Source organism: Doryrhamphus excisus, chromosome 3 (genome assembly GCF_030265055.1).
Source record: "Doryrhamphus excisus isolate RoL2022-K1 chromosome 3, RoL_Dexc_1.0, whole genome shotgun sequence".
NCBI classification, from domain to species: Eukaryota; Metazoa; Chordata; class Actinopteri; order Syngnathiformes; family Syngnathidae; genus Doryrhamphus; species Doryrhamphus excisus.
Window position 1 is genome coordinate 1,287,295 of NC_080468.1, and position 19,367 is coordinate 1,306,661.

The 19,367-nt window shown below is 41.0% G+C and overlaps 1 protein-coding gene across 2 annotated transcripts; it reads left to right on the forward strand.

Annotated features, from left to right (window-relative positions):
• Positions 1-32: 32 nt before the first annotated feature.
• On the forward strand, positions 33-18,916 carry scinlb (scinderin like b). Of its 2 annotated transcripts, XM_058067594.1 has the most exons (18): positions 33-181; positions 1,812-1,999; positions 4,619-4,773; positions 6,770-6,802; positions 8,663-8,824; positions 10,354-10,503; positions 11,616-11,705; positions 13,008-13,140; positions 13,332-13,420; positions 13,497-13,712; positions 14,156-14,277; positions 14,433-14,523; positions 15,427-15,597; positions 15,674-15,848; positions 17,118-17,233; positions 17,303-17,380; positions 17,457-17,517; positions 18,283-18,916. In XM_058067594.1, the coding sequence occupies exons 2-18, from the start codon at positions 1,819-1,821 to the stop codon at positions 18,441-18,443; spliced, it is 2,184 nt and encodes a 727-aa protein (XP_057923577.1). In that variant the 5' UTR covers positions 33-181; positions 1,812-1,818; the 3' UTR covers positions 18,444-18,916. The 2 variants fall into 2 exon arrangements, with proteins under 2 accessions (XP_057923577.1, XP_057923578.1); XM_058067595.1 differs by lacking the exon at positions 6,770-6,802.
• The last annotated feature ends 451 nt before the right edge of the window (positions 18,917-19,367 follow it).

Genomic DNA, 19,367 nt, shown 5'->3' on the forward strand with positions numbered 1-19,367 from the left:
AGTGCATGAAGGATGAGATAGAGCATCTGGACGATTCGACCAATCAGCGCGTCTGATTTGGACAGACACGCCCACCCCTTTTCCTGCTTTTCCACACCCACTGCCAACACACCCAAGACGTGAGGATCACTCCCACATCTGCAGCCTCCACCGACGCTTCTTCTCATTCATCTCTCCAAATGTGAGTGTCGTCACGTTATTACAACGTTATAAATATCATATGCGAATAAGGCTTCTCGTTAGTTGTCCTTTTGCTGGCTGTTGCAGAGTTTATGTGATTGCATTTGCTGATGCTTTGGCGCTTTAACGGATTAAAGGAGCATAAAAGCAAAGAGCGCTGTTACGTAACACCACAAAAAGTAGCAGTCACACGCTGGAGTATTAAAATATGATGTTTCATACAAATCGAGTGAGATGACCAGAAAACTAATCATGTATACTGGGTACACTGACTAGTATTAAAAAGTCCATTATTGTCCATAATGTATGACGAATGCATCAACGTATTATTGATCAGTCGGTTCCAGCAAACCTTTCAAGTCCTTTCCTGTTGGAAACCTGAGCTGTGCAATAACCAAACACACAGCTGAGACAATTCATTTTAGTTCATTTGGTTCATTTTAGTGTTGTTTGCTGTGTTAGGAGTACAGTCGCCCCTCACCACATGGTGCTTTGAATCTTGCAGCCTCACTCGATTGCGGTTTTGCTGTTTTGCGGTTGAAAACAAACTAAAACAAATGCGCATTTTAGTCAATTTTCTGTATTTGAATAATAATAACACAAGAAATGTAATGACTTCTGAAGTGTTCTATGATTATATACCAGTGTAAAGGTGACTATAGGGGTGTTAGTTAACATCTAGAGGTCTCTAATAATGTCAAAAACTGTTGTAAATAGGATTTGTATGCACCAACTATGAAAATATTCCATTCATAAAGAAGGAATCCTACTTAGCGGGAATTCACTTACCACGCAATAAACGAGGGATGACTGAGAATGCCGTGATCCCATGGAAATCCCATGCCGACCTCCGGCAATAATCCTGCTGCTCACTACAATTTGGAATCAGGCTGTAATCTGCGTCATCTTGCATTTTTGGCGGTACAAGAGATTCCATTCACGTTTATTTGTAGTAATATGAAGCATCAAATGCATGAATATACATAAATAAAGCTAAGGCAGTATGAGTTCAAAGTATGCGTTTAATTCCAGAAATGCGTGTGAAAGGTAGTAGAGCAGGGGTGGGCAAACTACGGCCCGGGGGCCACATGCGGCCCACCAAGCGTTTGAATCCGGCCCGCCAGTTGCTTTCTAAGTAACTTCAACTTTTAACATACAAACTGGCAACATGACTTGCAAGTCGGATGTCTGATTTAGTAAAAAATAAACAACAAAACTGTAAAATTAAATGACATAGTTGGATGTGGTGTGATGTTTAAAGTGCTCCTAAAAAAGGGACATGAGAACATACAACTGATATAGGATAACACTTTTACAGATAAAATTAGACAAATAATTCAAGGAAAAAGATAAGCATAAAATAGTGTGTTAAATATATGTTCTGGCCCCCCAGACAATTTTGTTAACTCAATGCGGCCCTCGAGTCCAAATATTTGCCCACCCCTGTAGTAGAGCATTACGACAAAGTTGTGAAGAAGCCTCATGTCGGATTTATGAAAATGTGCTGCCTCTGCACTGGACACAATAGCCTCTTTGTCCTTAAACGTGGTTAACAAGTGTGCTGCAATAGCAAAGATTTGCAATGCAAAAAAAAAAAACATTGAAATGATTCTCTGTCCCGCCCCCCTCAGAGCCATCATGGTGTCCCATAAGGAGTTTGTAGGTGCAGGGAAACAGCCGGGCTTGCAGGTGTGGCGTATCGAGGACATGGACCTGAAGCCCGTTCCCAAGGCCCTGCATGGCAACTTCTACACGGGAGATGCGTACTTGCTGCTCTTCACCACTGCGGCCCCTTCCTACAACATCCACATGTGGCTGGGTGAGACGCACTTCCTGACTTCACTCAAATGCTCAATTGCTTTTGTGGTGCGAATCCAAAACAGAAACTGCATCTTCAACTTGTTGTTGCGCTATGAAATCCTGCGGCTCATCTTACCTAAATGGCATCTTTTCAAAACAGGAAACTTGATTTGTCCATTTCGACATTTCTCGAGGGTTTGAGCCACTTTCTGGTTTGTTTGTAGGCTGGGATAAAACCAAAGAGGCTTAACGGGCCAACCAAAATCACGATTATTTATTATTACTTCATATTTACCACTGTGGGAAGCTAAAGGCGTCATAAGGCAGTTGATATGGCGTCTTCCCTTATTACTCTTTGGCACTTACATCCTTATCATAATGCACATTTCTGCCACCTACAGGACTGGCGTGGAACATTTAACAACCCAAACAATCGAAAAGTGTTTTTAGATTTTCTTGTCTTAATCTTTCTACGTTTTATTTTGCTTTGTTTATAAAATGATGGACATACTTACATATTAAGATTCCTTAACCAAAAATACATACCGTGAAAGGGTTTGAATGACATAAAAAATGCTAACATTAGCATGCTAGCACCTAGCATAATAGAACTATTGTTTGTAGTGCCTTCCTTGAAAAATTATATTAGTTAGCATGCTAACAACTAACCGCTTAAGTTCATACGAATGAAAATTGCAAAAAAAATGCTAGTATGCTCATGTTAGCATGCTAACAATGTTAACCTGCTAAAGTTAGCATGCTAACATTATTTGTATTATTATTATTATTATGTTAAACAAAACAAAATAAAGCTACATTTTTGGAAACTAAAGGCTGGGAAAAAGAGTATTTGTATGTAGTAGTATGTAGTAAGTAGAATTTTCACTAAAATGTGTTTATTTTTTGTGGTAATAGTATCATAAACAAAACAAAATAAATGCATTTTTGCACAACTAGGTCACTTTTTCCATATCTACATGTGTTGGTTTATGAAAATCAAAATGGACCTTGCATCCTTTCCTTTTTCATTATGGGGCCGTCGGTGGCAAAAACACCCCGGCTTTGAATGTTAATGAATTTGTTTTTTCCAAATGTAAATATAAAAATAGAAAGTAGTTTGATGCCGCTATCTGCAAGGGACAAAGAGTGTTGCACTTATCAGTCCACTAGCAGGTCTCACAGGTGAATCCACTCAACATTTTTCAGCAGGAAAATGCCTGGGCAAATATTTTGAAAAAGTGTTTTGATGGCGCTATCTACAAGAGAAAAGGAGTGTTGCACTTATCAGTCCACTAGCAGGTCTCACAGGTGAATCCACTCAACATTTTTCAGCAGGAAAATGCCTGGGCAAATATTTTGAAAAAGTGTTTTGATGGCGCTATCTACAAGAGAAAAGGAGTGTTGCACTTATCAGTCCTGCAGGTCTCACAGGTGAATCCACTCAACATTTTTCAGCAGGAAAATGCCTGGGCAAATATTTTGAAAAAGTGTTTTGATGGCGCTATCTACAAGAGAAAAGGAGTGTTGCACTTATCAGTCCTGCAGGTCTCACAGGTGAATCCACTCAACATTTTTCAGCAGGAAAATGCCTGGGCAAATATTTTGAAAAAGTGTTTTGATGGCGCTATCTACAAGGGACAAAGAGTGTTGCACTTATCAGTCCACTAGCAGGTCTCACAGGTGAATCCACTCAACAATTTTCAGCAGGAAAATGCCTGGGCAAATATTTTGAAAACGTGTTTTGATGGCGCTATCTACAAGAGAAAAGGAGTGTTGCACTTATCAGTCCTGCAGGTCTCACAGGTGAATCCACTCAACATTTTTCAGCAGGAAAATGCCTGGGCAAATATTTTGAAAAAGTGTCTTGATGGCGCTATCTACAAGAGAAAAGGAGTGTTGCACTTATCAGTCCTGCAGGTCTCACAGGTGAATCCACTCAACATTTTCCAGCAGGAAAATGCCTGGGCAAATATTCTGAAAAAGTGTTTTGTTGGCGCTATCTACAAGAGAAAAGGAGTGTTGCACTTATCAGTCCACTAGCAGGTCTCACAGGTGAATCCACTCAACATTTTTCAGCAGGAAAATGCCTGGGCAAATATTTTGAAAAAGTGTTTTGATGGCGCTATCTACAAGAGAAAAGGAGTGTTGCACTTATCAGTCCTGCAGGTCTCACAGGTGAATCCACTCAACATTTTTCAGCAGGAAAATGCCTGGGCAAATATTTTGAAATAGTGTTTTGATGGCGCTATCTACAAGAGAAAAGGAGTGTTGCACTTATCAGTCCTGCAGGTCTCACAGGTGAATCCACTCAACATGTATTTTCCCATGCTCTCTAAATGTCCATAAATCCCAGTAGGAACGACCTCATGAGGCACAAGAGACAGGAACCAGTCCTTACATGTTTGTGCCGTATCCTGCCAACAGACAGATGAGCCTCTACCGCAATTATACAAGATTCCAAAATGAATCCCCCTGTCTTAGATCGAGTCATGTGGAATTATGGAAAAGTGGCGTCCATGTTGTGATTCATAGCAGCTGTGGCAGATGTGAGTCAGCGTCTCACAGCCTGACTCGGAGCTGCCATGACGACCCACGACCGAAGTGAAGCGTTCTTTAACATGGTCGTCACTTCTTCCAGGTGACGAGTGCTCGCAGGACGAGAGCGGCACGGTGGCCATCTTTGCCACGCAGCTGGACGACTTCCTGGGTGGTGGACCGGTGCAGTTCAGGGAGCTGCAGCGTTCCGAGTCCAACACTTTCCTGGGCTACTTCAAGTCCGGCATCAAGTACCAGGTGAGCTTCCGAGTGCCGCAGAGACAGCGAACAATAACGCTTACAGCGGATAGACCCTGTTTGCTCATTAAGTTTCCTCCGCTCTAATAGACTCCGTGTCCGAAATAATCCACTGGAACAAATAAGCACCTCACCTTCATCTTCAATGGACTCTCCCAATGCCAACTGGGAGTCTGTTATGTCTTATTTATGTCTAATATCCCTTATTTTCTCTTATTTTTGTCTACTATACTGCATAGTAGGAGGGCAAAGGTGACTATAGGAGTTTTCATTCATGTCTAGAGGGCTCCAATAATGTTGAAATTTGTATTTTAAACGTTATAAACAAGTTTCCTATGCTTTAATTGCGAAAATAGTAGTGTCCTGCAAAATATGACTCCGACTCCGAAATCAGGAAAAAGCTTAAAGAAACAAACAAATGAAAATACATTTGTAAAAATTAGGGCTGTCAGTAATAACATGTTAGCAGCGCTAACAAATTTATTTCATTAAATACGTTACATTTCTTAATTCATGCGTATGCGCCACTTTCTGCCACTTTTGTGTTTTTTTTTTTTTTTTTCAGCTTAAAACTGCACCAAAAGTGCTCTTCTTTATCGTGGAGTTGCGTCATCACCTCTTTTTGCCTCTAGCACAAAAAACGTTAAAAAAAAAAAAAAAAAGTATAAATATGTCTTTGGGAGTGAATACATGAATGCAGTAAAAATAGGCATATTTCACTCAGAGTTCCAAATGGTGATTAATCATGATTAATTCGTTTTCAAAGAGTGATTAATTGAATTCAATATTTTAATCATTTTAAATTGACTGACATTATTTGCATTTGAAGTAAATAAACACACAGTATTTTTTCTATACATAAGTGTTTTATATATATTTATACATAACTTATGTCCTTGGGACTTATGACTGTTTGTTGAATTATTTTCAGTTTTTTAGCGGTTTACTATGTGTGCTTAAGAGAGCTTGGCATTGCGCAACAGTGTCCATACATGCATAGCAGTACTACTAATAGATAACTACTATAATATTCATACTTTTAGTGTGTGACAACGTTTGTGTAAGCAATGCAAACAACTCCCATTCGTGCTGTGAGCTGTCAGCTGCTCCAAAATGTTCAATTCAAATCTCGTAAATCTGTTTTTTCTGTTACTTTCAAGAGGCTTGAACGTTGGCCTTACTCGCCACTGCCGTGTGTACTCGTGTGTACTCGTGTGTACACCGTCATGGCTGCCATCAAGCCATAAAAGATCATAAAAACTCGGATAAAGAATTTGTTTCATTGGATAGCTCAAATGGAAGTGACCATCTGTGATTATGGAATATGTATTCAGCTTAATGATTGTCAGCTCCGTGTGCCCTTTGTCACATGGTTACGCTAACGAGTGTGAAGTTCACAGGCCACACAAACCTTCCCCGTTGAATATTAATACAATCCAGGGTGTGCTCAGGACTGAGGCCGATAACATGCGCAATGAAAGGCCGCTTCTTGAATGCTCATCTGTTTCTCGTTGCCTAAAACACTAACTTGGTCAGCCTATAATTAGCTCCAAATTATTACATAATGTTGATTAGAAAACAAAGACAAAAATGTTGCTTTGGCTCGTGAAGAAGACGACGACGTCCATAGGAGGAAGAATATAGAGATGAAGATGATACGTAGAGATGGTTTAGAGATGAGTCATAGTGTTCTTCCATTCTCCACGTACATTTGGTGGAGAAACTATTTTTCCACCAGAATAAACACAGGCCACATTGTTGCCGTGGAAAATTTTACTGCCTGGCTTTTGAGAGCAGCGAGCAGCATGAATGTGGTTTCATTTAGCCTCGGAAGCCACGCCCCCACATGGCGCCAGACAAGACCCTGTGGGTTTTTTCTTCTCAACAACTTCAACTTTTTTTTTTTTTTTAAAACCGTATCTGTAGCGACGTCTTCGTGTCTGTTGTTCATTGGCATGACTTGTAAACACGTCTTCTGCTTCACGGCTTCTCAAAGGACGCCATGTTACCAGACGCTTCTGCCTCGCAGGTACAATGTTGTTGTATGACCCTCCCTTTTCTCCACGACCCTGTGAGATGATTGACACGCAGTCAACCCATGTCCTTATCTGACAGCTCTGTGGGCTCCGACATTAATGTGTCACGTTGAATTCATCCTCAGCGTCCATGAAATCCTCCAACTAGTACCCCATATTAACCCCCAAAATTCCTACTCTGAATTTTTATTTATTGAATGGATAAACTAAATGATATATTACATAATTAACCCGACACAGAGCCCCCCCCCCCCCCCCCGTCAGAGAATATAATATACCCAAAATTTTGCTGTAAAAGCCGCTACTTTTTTCTTCAACTTTGAACTCTGCGGCTTATTTACAGCTAAATTCTAACACAGGGGTCTCAAACTCACGGCCAAATGCGGCCCGCGGGACACTAGTTTGAGGCCCCCGCCTTGATATGAAAGTTTTGTTAATTTGTTAATTTGTTTCATTTGTTTTTTGATTTGCTTATGTATTTTTCCATCTTATTTTGTGTTGAAAAATGAAAATTAACATTAAACATTTATTTAATAATAAATAAAAATTAATTTGTTAATTTGTTTCCTTTATTTTTTGATTTGCTTATTTATTTTTCCATCTTATTTTGTGTTGAAAAATAAAAATTAACATTAAACATTTATTTAATAATAAATAAAAATTAATTTGTCAATTTGTTTCCTTCATTTTTTGATTTGCTTATTTATTTTTCCATCTTATTGTATGTCGAAAAATAAAAATTAACATTAAACATTTATTTAATAATTGAATAATAAATAAAAATTAATTTGTTTCATTTGTTTTTTGATTTGCTTATTTATTTTTCTATCTTATTTTGTGTCAAAAAATAAAAATTAACATTAGACATTTATTTAATAATTTAATAATAAATAACAATTAATTTATCATAATTTATAATATTTTAATGTTTTATCAGAGCTTTTCCAAAGAACCAAAACACTGAAAAAGTGGAGGGTATAGCAGAAGCATTGAAGACTATTACATTATATATATTTATTCATATTTAATATTTAGTGTAATTAATACTTATTCATATTTTTATTTTATATATATATAATTTTTTTTTGTTTTTTTACCTAATGCAGCCCAGCTTCACCCACACCCTAGCTCCAGTGGCCCCCAGGTAACTTGAGTTTGAGACCCCTGTTCTAACCTCTTGAGAACTATTACTAATTGTTTTAATAGTGTTTAGTGTTGCGTAATCACAAGTCAGTGAGGAAACGGTAGCTCTGTATATAACAGTCTGACTCATGGTGCCATCTTACTGAGAACACTAAATTCATCACACAGCAACTTAACACTCCAAACAATATACCTCAGAAATATAGAAACATGTACCAATACAAGCTCATAATGAGAACGTTTTAAAGTTTTCCCATAAGGCATTGCATCAGAGTAACACATTCATTGGGGGCACTGCAATGACGTCAGCCTCCCTCTGGGCTAGGGGCTACTCAGGCTACAGAGGCAGCATTGCAGCGCCACCTATGACAATGTCGTTGTGAGTTTTTTCATAGCTAATAATCACTTCCTGTCAAATAACAGACTTTGGCGCGATATGTCATTTTAATAATCTTTGTAAATGTTCTTCTCGTACTGCTATGACTTAATTCCCAGAATATTGTCACTTCATTCCCATAATTATTCAAAAATCAAAAATGTATTTTGTTTAGTTGACTTTTTTCTTTAATATTTGATGTCTGTGTGATGAAATGACACTATTGTTCCTGATGATCCAGAGTATGAATATTTTTGGTGCCCCATCACGGTTGACCTTTTTGCTCAAAGGAATCCAACAGGTACCTAACGACGTGTTCATTATATGCTAACAGAAAGGCGGCGTGGCGTCTGGTTTCCAACATGTGGTGACCAACGACATGAATGTGAAACGACTGCTTCACATCAAAGGTCGCAGGGCCATCAGAGCCACGGAGGTGGACATGTCCTGGTCCAGCTTCAACAAGGGAGACTGCTTCATCGTTGACCTGGGAAAGGTGGGATTTAGCTCGTTAGCAGGGACATATGTAGTGCAGGGTGGTGACACTTTGTCGCTTCACTCTGTTCTCGCTATTATGGTTTTTCAAAACAAATGAATAAAATACTGCATTTTCGTGCTTGACTACGACCGAGTACTAGTCAAAATAACCAACTTTTACACCATCTTGGCCTACGTTTTCAAGCATAAAAATGGCTAAATTAACAAACATTCAATTATATGGCGTGTGAATCTATGTTGTGTCTTATTTCTGTCTGTTCTTCTAGATCAGGGGTCGGCAACCTTTACTATGAAAAGAGCCATTTCACCCACTTGCCCACTAAAGAAAAATAGCCTGGAGCCGCAAAACGTTGTATGTTTAAAACAACATTGGAGGGAAAAAAAAAGACGAGTTGGAGTACTCTTGCTAGTACTGGAGATAAACTTTTGTTTTTAAATGAGCTCTAATTTATTTTTTAGAATCGTCAAATAACTCATTAATAATAATTAATAACTCAAATAACTCAAAGTATTACTCATTTCCCTTCATGTTAACCTGTCAGAGAGAACTGGATAGCATCCTGTCTGCTCATTCAGTCACCAGTCAGAACTCAGTCAGGATGCATTCATGGTCTCACACAAAGTTGGATTTTTGTAAACTCATAACAAAGACGTGCATTTTCACCACACGGGTGCTAAAAAATATTCAAGCATTGCAAAGGGAGCCGCAACAAAGAGGCTGGAGAGCCACATGCGGCTCTGGAGCCGCGGGTTGCTGACCCCTGTTCTAGATAGATAGACTTTTTATTGTCATTGCACAATAACACAGCAGTGAAATTGCCAATGAAATGTCGTTGCCTGGCTCCTGAATAATAATAATAATAATAATAATAATAATAATAATAATAATAATAATAATAATAATAATAATAATAATAATAATAATAATAATCATAATAATAATAATAATAATAATAATAATAATAATAATAATAATAATAATGTGCTGTGTTACCGGGAGCCAAAGCAGCCGCAGCCGGACAGGGCTACTATTCTACTATTTTGAGTACTGTCTACTATTTTGAGTAATATGAGTATAGAGGTGACTTTAGGGCTGTTATTTCATGTCTACAAGGCTCTAATAATGTCAAATAATATTGGCTTTTTTGTTGATATTGTCCAACTGTCAATTTCCGCTCCCGATATGTATAAGATGACGTATCTCCTGTATTGGAATGATGTTGTATGCATATGTGTTGTACACAGCATTTTTTTAATATCGGTTTTCCGTTCGGGAAATAAATTTATCACGATAATTATAGGATATCCCTAATATTTTTACTATACTGCTCAGATCAAAATGTTAGCCTTTTCTCTTTCCATTGTGCTAATTTGTGCTGTTTAATTGCATTTCTTCAATGAGCCACAGGCCAGAAAGCAGGCGGCAAACGGCCTTCCATTCCGACGCTAGTGTGGAGCGTCTGCTCCGCTACGAAGCTATGGAGATGATAATAAACTGTCTGGATGTAAATCTTCCGGTGTCCCCAGGACATCTACCAATGGTGTGGCAGCGAGTGTAACCGCTTCGAGAGGCTGAAAGCCTCCCAGGTGGCCATCGACATCAGAGACAACGAGCGAAACGGGCGCGCCAAGCTGTACATGGTGGAGGAGGGCGAAGAGCCTGCAGCCATCATAGAGGTATTGGTGGTACACACACAATCAATGTTCCGACCCTCCCCTGTTTGGATCCCAAAGGTGGTCTCCTGTGAGTGGAAGCCGGGGCTCTAATGATGCACGTCACGTCCACTGAGATCGTCAGCGTGGGAACAAGCCCACACAATGCTGAGCTTTGTAATGAGCTGCTCCCGGGCCAAATGTGTGCCAAGTCCAGGCCTCGTAAACACTTAAGGGAAGCATGGTGGTGAACCCCACGTACCTCGTGGTTTGTTTTCAAATGTAGCATCCAGCACAGACGTGCAATGATAGCTTAGCACTATTTATTGCATTAGCATCATACCAGACTTTTCCTTTGTCCAAAGCTGCTACCATAAAAAAACCCAAACACCTCAATCAAGTATTTTTCGTTATGTGAACCTTGGTAGAAAAGGTTCTGACACCCCTGAAGGAAGCTATGAGCTTCCACCCTGTCCACTGGAGTTATTGTGTTTCTCTTTAAAGCAGGGGTGGGCAAACTTTTTGACTCGCGGGCCGCATTGATATAACAAAATTTCCGGGGGGGGGGGCAGACTATATATTTTACACGTAACAGTCCACCTGGTATTATTGTATCTGTAAGATTGTCATGCAATCTGCCATTATTATTTATTATTTTATATTTATATTTAAATATTTTAAAAATAATAAAATATTATAATAATTAAAATAAAATTAAAATAATAATTATTATATTATTATTATTATGTAAAATATGCAAATATAACATTATTATATATAATGAATATAATAATTAGCATTAATATAATAAATATAATAATCATAATAGTTATAATAATAATATAATTATTATTATTTTAATTTTTATTATTATTATGTGCTCGTGTCCCTTTTTTCAGGAGCACTTTGTAAACAACAGACCATGTCAAACAACGAAATTGATACAACCATCAAAAGGTTGGCTCAGACCATGATGCCAGGTTGTATGTTGAGTTTAAATGAAATACTTTGGAAAGATTGGGCGGGCCGTATTCAAACACTTGGCGGGCCGGATGTGGCCCCCGGGCCGTAGTTTGCCCACCCCTGCTTTAAAGGATAAAGACGAGCTCTGTGGTTAATGGTTGTGCTTCTTGTAGGTGCTGGGGCCCAAAACGGCAATTGCACCGAGTACTCCTGACGATGACAAAGTGGACTCCTCCAATCGGAAGAAGGCTGCCCTCTACATGGTAAATATCATCTTTTGTTTACAGTGTTGTTGGGCCCCAACACCCAGTCCCTTGAAGTGTCCAGGACTGGGATAAATGGCGTAAAACCAAGCCACAAGCCTCATTGATTGGCGTCTGACCAGGGCTGCTCCTGGTGAAATTGGGGCCCTAAGCTGAATTTGATCAGTATTGCAAACAGGGGCACCACTAGGAAAATCACTTTGGGTCCCCCCCTCCCCCCAGTAGTGGTGTGTCGGTCATGAATGAACGGGTCAAAAGAACTAGTTCTTTTATGTGAACGGAATGAACAAGGTCACCGCCCCTAAAATGTCCGCTTTTTTTTTGATGGGCAGGAGAGTCAGTTCACCGTTCCTTTTGCAGGGCGGGGCTATCTGCAGGGCGGGGCTATTTGCGTGCTCGCCTGTCACGCCTCGTTCTGTAGGTGGGTGGGTTAGCTGACTGAAAGGCCGAGAGACGGAATTGACGGAAATGAACAAAATCAACGGAATTAACGAAATAATGAAATGATGAAATGAACGAGGGCGGCACGGTGGTCTAGGGGTTAGCGCGCAGACCTCACAGCTAGGAGACCAGGGTTCAATCCCACCCTCGGGCATCTCTGTGTGGAGTTTGCATGTTCTCCCCGTGCATGCGTGGGTTTTCTCCGGGTACTCCGGTTTCCTCCCACATTCCAAAAATTCCATGCTAGGTTAATTAGCGACTCCAAATTGTCCATAGGTATGAATGTGAGTGTGAATGGTTGTTTGTCTATATGTGCCCTGTGATTGGCTGGCGACCAGTCCAGGGTGTACCCCGCCTTACGCCCGAAGACAGCTGGGATAGGCTCCTGCACCCCCCGCGACCCTCGTGAGGAAAAGCGGTAGAAAATGAATGAATGAACGAAATGAACAGATATTTTTACTGAATGAACTGGAATGATACGGTTCACTGAAATGAAGGGTTTTGCCCACCACAAACCCCCCCCCCCCCCCCCCCCCCCCCCCCCGCCTCAGTTTAGTTGCATATTTTGGAATTAGGAGACTAAAAAAAACAACAATTGTTCAGGACTAGGATTGAATTCGCATCCTCTGCATTAAAAGGCAGCAGCTGTACCATGACACCACCACGGACTGAAATGGTAATAGGTCAATTCTGTATTTTATTCTCTAGAAATGTATTTGGCCCCATGATGGGTTATTTAGCAGTCACACTCAATAAATGCTTGGGTGCTTTGTTGGAAGGATAAATGGACCAGTTTGTTATTATGTGCAAAACAAATTAGGTTTGACTGTAAATGAGTCATATTTTTCTTTTCCTGTGCAGATTTCGGACGCATGTGGTCCCATGAAGCTGTCTAGCGTGGCCCCATCCAGTCCCTTCAAACAGGCCATGTTGTCTCTGGATGAGTGCTACATTCTGGACAATGGCGTGGACAGTAACATCTTTGTTTGGAAAGGTATCCACAAGTCTGGAAGCATTCAATGAATTATATAATAATATTGTTGTCAGCCATAGCGGCAATGTTTACCACCAGCTGCTTATAATGATTAGATAGTTTCCAAGAAAGAAAGAACGCAGGTATTTTGCAGGTAGATGAGTGTTTCTAATGAAGTGTCTGGTTGTAATGATGACCTTGTCTGAAATCAGGTCCAAAGGCCAACCCATCAGAACGTAAAGCCGCCATGTCTGCCGGTCAGAAGTTCATTACGGACAAAGGATACAGCAAAAAGACGAAGGTATTGCTCCACTTTATATACGCAACTTTACAAACATGATATTTATTATACGTATATCCTATCACGATCCTTGCAGATCCAAGTACTTCCTGCTGGAGCTGAGACAACCTTGTTCAAGCAGTTCTTCATTGACTGGAAGGACAAAGACGAGACCACCGGTCCGACGAAGGCCTTCACTATTGGTCATATCGCTCGAGTGGAACAGGTGCCTTTTGACGCGGCCAGCCTGCACGCCAATAAAGCCATGGCGGCTCAGCACAACATGGTGGATGACGGCAGCGGCAAAGTGGAGGTAACACGGTGGCGTAGTGTTAAGGGAAAATACACAAGTTGTATGAGAATAATGACATGCATACAAGGAGACAAATCTATACAACCTGGCCAAAATGTATGACTATTCATGCTATCATAATTATTATGTCAAAGAGGAAGGGTGAGAAAGAGATCATGAAGGGCAGACTCACATGCCAAGACACCCAAGGCTATTTGAATCAGGTGATAGGCATGTGGAGGACTTAGTTTGGACACAAGAGGCAAGTCAGTGTTCCTTTAGTGTGCATCTTAGCAGAAATAAATATGTGTGTAAATATTAGCGCATAGTGAAACTAATGTTATTACATTCACATGGAATAATTAGCACATAATATAAGTGTATTTTTGGCACAATATGTTTATTATACTGTAGTGTTGCGCAACTGCAATGCATGATACTGACAAGTGTGGTATGCATTTTAGATCTGGCGTGTGGAGAATGGAGAAAAGGTTCCCGTGGATCCTTCAGGTCACGGTCACTTCTATGGCGGCGACTGTTACCTCATCCTCTACAGCTACAAAAATGGACACATCATCTATACTTGGTGTGTCTCCTGATTGTGAACAAACACGCAAGCCATCACCGACAGAAAGCGTACCATGAGCTGTCGGTGGCGTGCCACACCCGGTCTAAGACGACCGTGGAGCTTGTTCTCACAGAACAATTCTGACTACGTATGTGTGTGTGTGACTTTGTCAGGCAGGGGCTGAAGGCTACACAAGATGAACTTGCCGCTTCAGCGTTCCTCACTGTTAAGCTGGATGACTCAATGGGTGGATCCCCAGTTCAGGTTAGAGCTTGTTGACGTACGTGTAGCCTGGTGTGATATGAGCAGTTGCAGCCAAGGTCATTCATGTTATAATCACTGGAAAAATACATTATTTACATGATATACATTATTACAAATTTCCCCACTGAGGGACGAATAAAGGCATATCTTATTTTTGCTAGAACGTTAAGCAATGAGGCCCGTAATAACACACCTTTTACAGTCATGAAAAATACAATGTCAATGGATGGCCAGCAGAGGGTGTTGTTTCATCAATTGTAATTGTGGCCCTTCTGTAAGTCTTCATACTGTGGTTACAGTATGGAGCAGAAGAAAAATATCATTCAGGAATTATGTCATTTAATGGGGTAATAAATATCGCTTCTGATGAATAAATAAGCAATTGCAATTTCTGAGTAGAACACAAACATATAAACAGTACAGTCATGCACGTCTTTGGCCACCAGTGCAGCACAGATTGATAACCCCACAGCACAGATTGATAACCCCACAGCACAGATTGATAACCCCACAGCACAGATTGATAACCCCACGGCACAGATTGATAACCCCACAGCACAGATTGATAACCCCACAGCACAGATTGATAACCCCACAGCACAGATTGATAACCCCACAGCACAGATTGATAACCCCACAGCACAGATTGATAACCCCACAGCACAGATTGATAACCCCACAGCACAGATTGATAACCCCACGGCACAGATTGATAACCCCACGGCGCAGATTGATAACCCCACGGCGCAGATTGATAACCCCACAGCCCTCGTGAGGATAGGCGGCGTAGAAAACATTTGTATGGATGGATATAATATATGTTTGGATTTTTTTTAATACACAAAATCAAATCCACATAAAAACAGAATGTGGTTATTGACCAAGCTTTGATTCCCCTTTCAGGTGAGGGTAACTCAGGGTCAGGAGCCCCCCCACCTGATGAGCGTGTTCAAAGGCAAACCTATGATCATCCACAGCGGGGGAACGTCACGTAAAGGTGGACAGACTCAAACCGGAGCTACTCGCCTCTTCCACATCCGGCAGAGCTCCTCCCACAACACCCGCGCGGTGGAGGTGTGGAACGCTTTGATTCAAATTTAAGCAGAGAGCTGACCCACCTGTCGTGACTCTTGTCATTTTTCATCCTCAGGTTGACGTGTCTGCTACCAACCTGAACACCAATGACGTGTTCGTGCTGAAGTCGCCCGGCGGGCTGTTTGTGTGGCGAGGTGTGGGCGCCAGTGATGATGAAATGCAGGCCGCCAAGCATGTGGTGAGCTTCCTCGGGGGAAACGCCAGCTCTGTTTCAGAGGGAAAAGAGCCAGGTGGGTGTTCTCTCTGGATTAGATTTCTACTAAAGAACAACTTGGGGCCACGTGAAGGGTGGCGTTCACATCATCAGTATCAGTGCTAATATTCAGGAATGGTCACTATATTATGTACACCGGCACAATCTAATCAAAGAGATTTTCATGAATGTTAAATGTTTCAGATGATCAAAAACCAAAAAAAATAAATATTGATATTAAATATTAGTCAATGACAGCACAGCTGAACACAAAATACTTATTTTATATATATATATATATAATACTACTTATTAAGGAAGAAAAAAAATCCAAACATAACCCAAAACACTGCCCAAACATGACATAACTGAGATTAGTTGAGATCTCTCAGTCAGGAAAAGGTTATAACACCACTTCTATAGCTTTGGGACTCCAGCAAACCACAGTGAGAGCCATGATCCACAAATGGTGAAAACATGGAACAGTGCTGAACCTTCCCAGTGGCCGGCCAAACAAAATGACCCAAAGAGCGTAGCGACGACTCATCCAAGAGGTCTATAAAAAGACCAAAACCACTGCTGAACAAAAAGACCATTAAGGCTTGAAAACATCTTGATGATCCCCAAGACCTTTGGGAAAATACTCTGTGGTCTGACTAGATAAAAGTTGAACTTTTTGGAAGGTGTGTCCCGTGACATCTGGTGTAAAAGTAATGCCAAAGAACATCATACCAACAGTAAAATATGGTGGTGGTAGTGTGATGGTCTGGGGCTGCTTTGCTGTGGTTAATTCTGCGCTCCACCAAAAAATCCTGAAGGAGAATATCCGGCCATGTGTTGGTGAAACCAAGTTGGGTTCTTCAGCAGGACAATGATCCAAAACACACCAGCAAGTCCACCTCTGAATGGCTGAAGTAAAACCAGATGAAGACTTTGGAGTGGCCTAGTCAAAGTCCTGATCTGGATCCTATTGAGATGCTTGAGATGCCTTAAAAAAAGTACTTCATACTGCAAAAGCCTCATATGTGGCTGAATGACAACAATTCTGCAAAGATGAATGGGACACTATTCCTCCACAGAGAGACTCATTGCAAGTTATTACAAATGCTTGATTGCAGTTGTTAGGGGGCAAATACTTTTTTTTTACTTTTAGTTTGGATTTTTTTTTCTCCCTTAATAATAAAAAAAAATGTCATTTTGTGTTGTCGCTGACTAATACTTCGGTTTGTATAAGGACATAAAAAGGACATGATTGACTTCATGTTCAGTCCAAACTAGTCTCACCTTATGACTGTCTTGATCTCAGCTGCTTTCTGGTCCGCCCTGGGTGGTAAGAAGGAATACCAGACCTCCAAGGCTCTGCAGAAAGTGATCAAAGCTCCACGTCTCTTTGGCTGCTCCAACAAAACCGGAAGACTCATCGTATGTGAAATCATATTAGTGTTTTCCTTCATGATTTGCCGCATGATGTTGATATTGTGCTGCTGTTAGGTTGAAGAAGTACCCGGAGATTTTACCCAATCTGACCTGGCCACTGATGACGTCATGATTCTGGATACCTGGGGCCAAGTAACATGTCCACCAGTATTCGCAGCACTCTTGTAGAATTCTACATGAAAAACTTATTTTCCTTGTTTACTTGCAGCTCTTTCTTTGGGTTGGCAACGAGGCGAATGCGCAGGAAAGGGCTGGAGCTCCCAAAATAGGTTGGTTGCACGTGAACTGTAAGAGCTATTATTTGCCCCACGTAGCTTTCAGCTTTAGAAAAGGCTTTGCATCCTAATTAGTACATGAATCTACACTTTAAAATGAACAATGACTATTATTTCAGACTCTAAGGAGCTCGATGGTGCATTCAAGAGACGTGCACCTTAGCCATCATGCCACACTGCACCCTAACTATCACATGCTTGCCTTTTGACCGGCAACAATGCAGATCCAGTAGATGGCCTTTTGACTTCGTGGCTCCAGGGGCGTATTTTGAATTAGAGCATCTCAGATGAACGCAAGCTTAAAGATGTCAGCAATGCGTCTCTGGATACTACTTCCCTGGCACAATATACTCTACTGATATTTGTAATATTTTAGTTTCTGTACGTTTTAGTGTATAAGCCATTACTTTTTTTCTTCAACTTTGAACCCTGTCGCTTATACTAATTCATCTTGTGACATCTCCTTTAATTTACAACTACTGGTGTACTATGTGCTCATCACAACCTAACAGTCTGACTCACTGTGACTAAACACTAAATTCATCACACGGCAACTTAACACCCCAAATCTATACATCTGAAATATAAAACTGTACCAATACCAGTTTAAAATGAAAAGATCCAACATTTTAGGGTTTCATTGCGGCGCTGCAATGACGTCAACCTACCTTTGGGCTCCGGGTCCTCTGGCCCCCTCTGGTGGACATTTATGTGTATTATTATATTTTACATTTCATTTGTCTGTCTACCCCCCTCCAGCGAGAGAATACCTGGATTTGGACCCAGCCGGCCGTAAGGGGCTGCCCATCACCACCATCAAACAGGGAGCAGAGCCGCCAACCTTTACCGGCTGGTTCCATGCTTGGGACCCCAAGATGTGGGAGACAGATCCGTTGGAGAGAATCCGGGCCCGTTTCTGAGCACCAAACTCCTCTGAATCTTTGGCTAGCTTTGCACCTATTTAGCACCTGTTGCCGTTATTTTCTTACCTCTGATTCCCTAAGTGCCAAAAAGCAAGCTTGCAAATAGACTGGAAGACTGATACCATGCCCTGGTGGACCGGGGGGAGGGGGGGGGGGGTGCAGTGGTTTAGGAAAGGATGCTGTCCCTCTTTATCTTTTACTCCTCAGACTCGTCAGCTTCATTCTCTCAGCTTAAAAGTAGGAAACCGTATATGCACCACAAATATATCGTCATGCTCTTCTCCCATGCGGCCATTTTATGTTAGTTTTGTTTTGTTTTCAGTACTGGATTGCTGTACTTGCTAGAACTTGCACGCAGCATTTGTGTGTTTTTTTAATCCTGCTGTGAAAGTTATATGCATGCACATCATTTAGCAGTGTTCAAAGAATGCTTTTGTGATGACTTTTAAATAAAACTCAAGAGTTTGAAATGCGTGTTGTGTCAACGTTAACGTGGAATATGTAGTAAACTACAAGTGGTACACAAGTGGTACATTTGAAAGGTCCCTGTATTATAGGATCTGTCAACCATAAGGTTCAGAAGTTCACACACAAATCTCGCCTTGATGCTGCAATTTTAAAGCCTTACTTGTGTCTGTAGCTTTAATGCTAATGCTGTGTTTGTCCACTTTTTTAAAGGGACTTCAAAAGCAAACACTTCCATCAAAAATTGGAGAGATTATGAATTTTTCTCAAGTTCGGTGGCGCTAAAGAGCGCGTTTTTACCTTCATGACGTCATTATGTGACGCCTATTGGACGCAGTAAAGAAAGAAAACAGCGCCATCTAGTGGGGCACTACCCTCCGAGCCCATTGGCAGAATAAAGATACGCAGAGGCGAACCCACAAGCTGCGTGGCAGTGGGCGTGAACGCAAAGCGTCG

Coding starts and splice junctions, on each gene's coding strand:
- scinlb (XM_058067594.1), top strand. CDS start 1,819: ATGGTGTCCCATAAGGAGTTTGTAGGTGCAGGGAAACAGCCGGGCTTG. Junction 8,825..10,353: donor TCATCGTTGACCTGGGAAAG/GTGGGATTTAGC, acceptor CGGTGTCCCCAG/GACATCTACCAATGGTGTGG. Junction 10,504..11,615: donor AGCCTGCAGCCATCATAGAG/GTATTGGTGGTA, acceptor TGCTTCTTGTAG/GTGCTGGGGCCCAAAACGGC.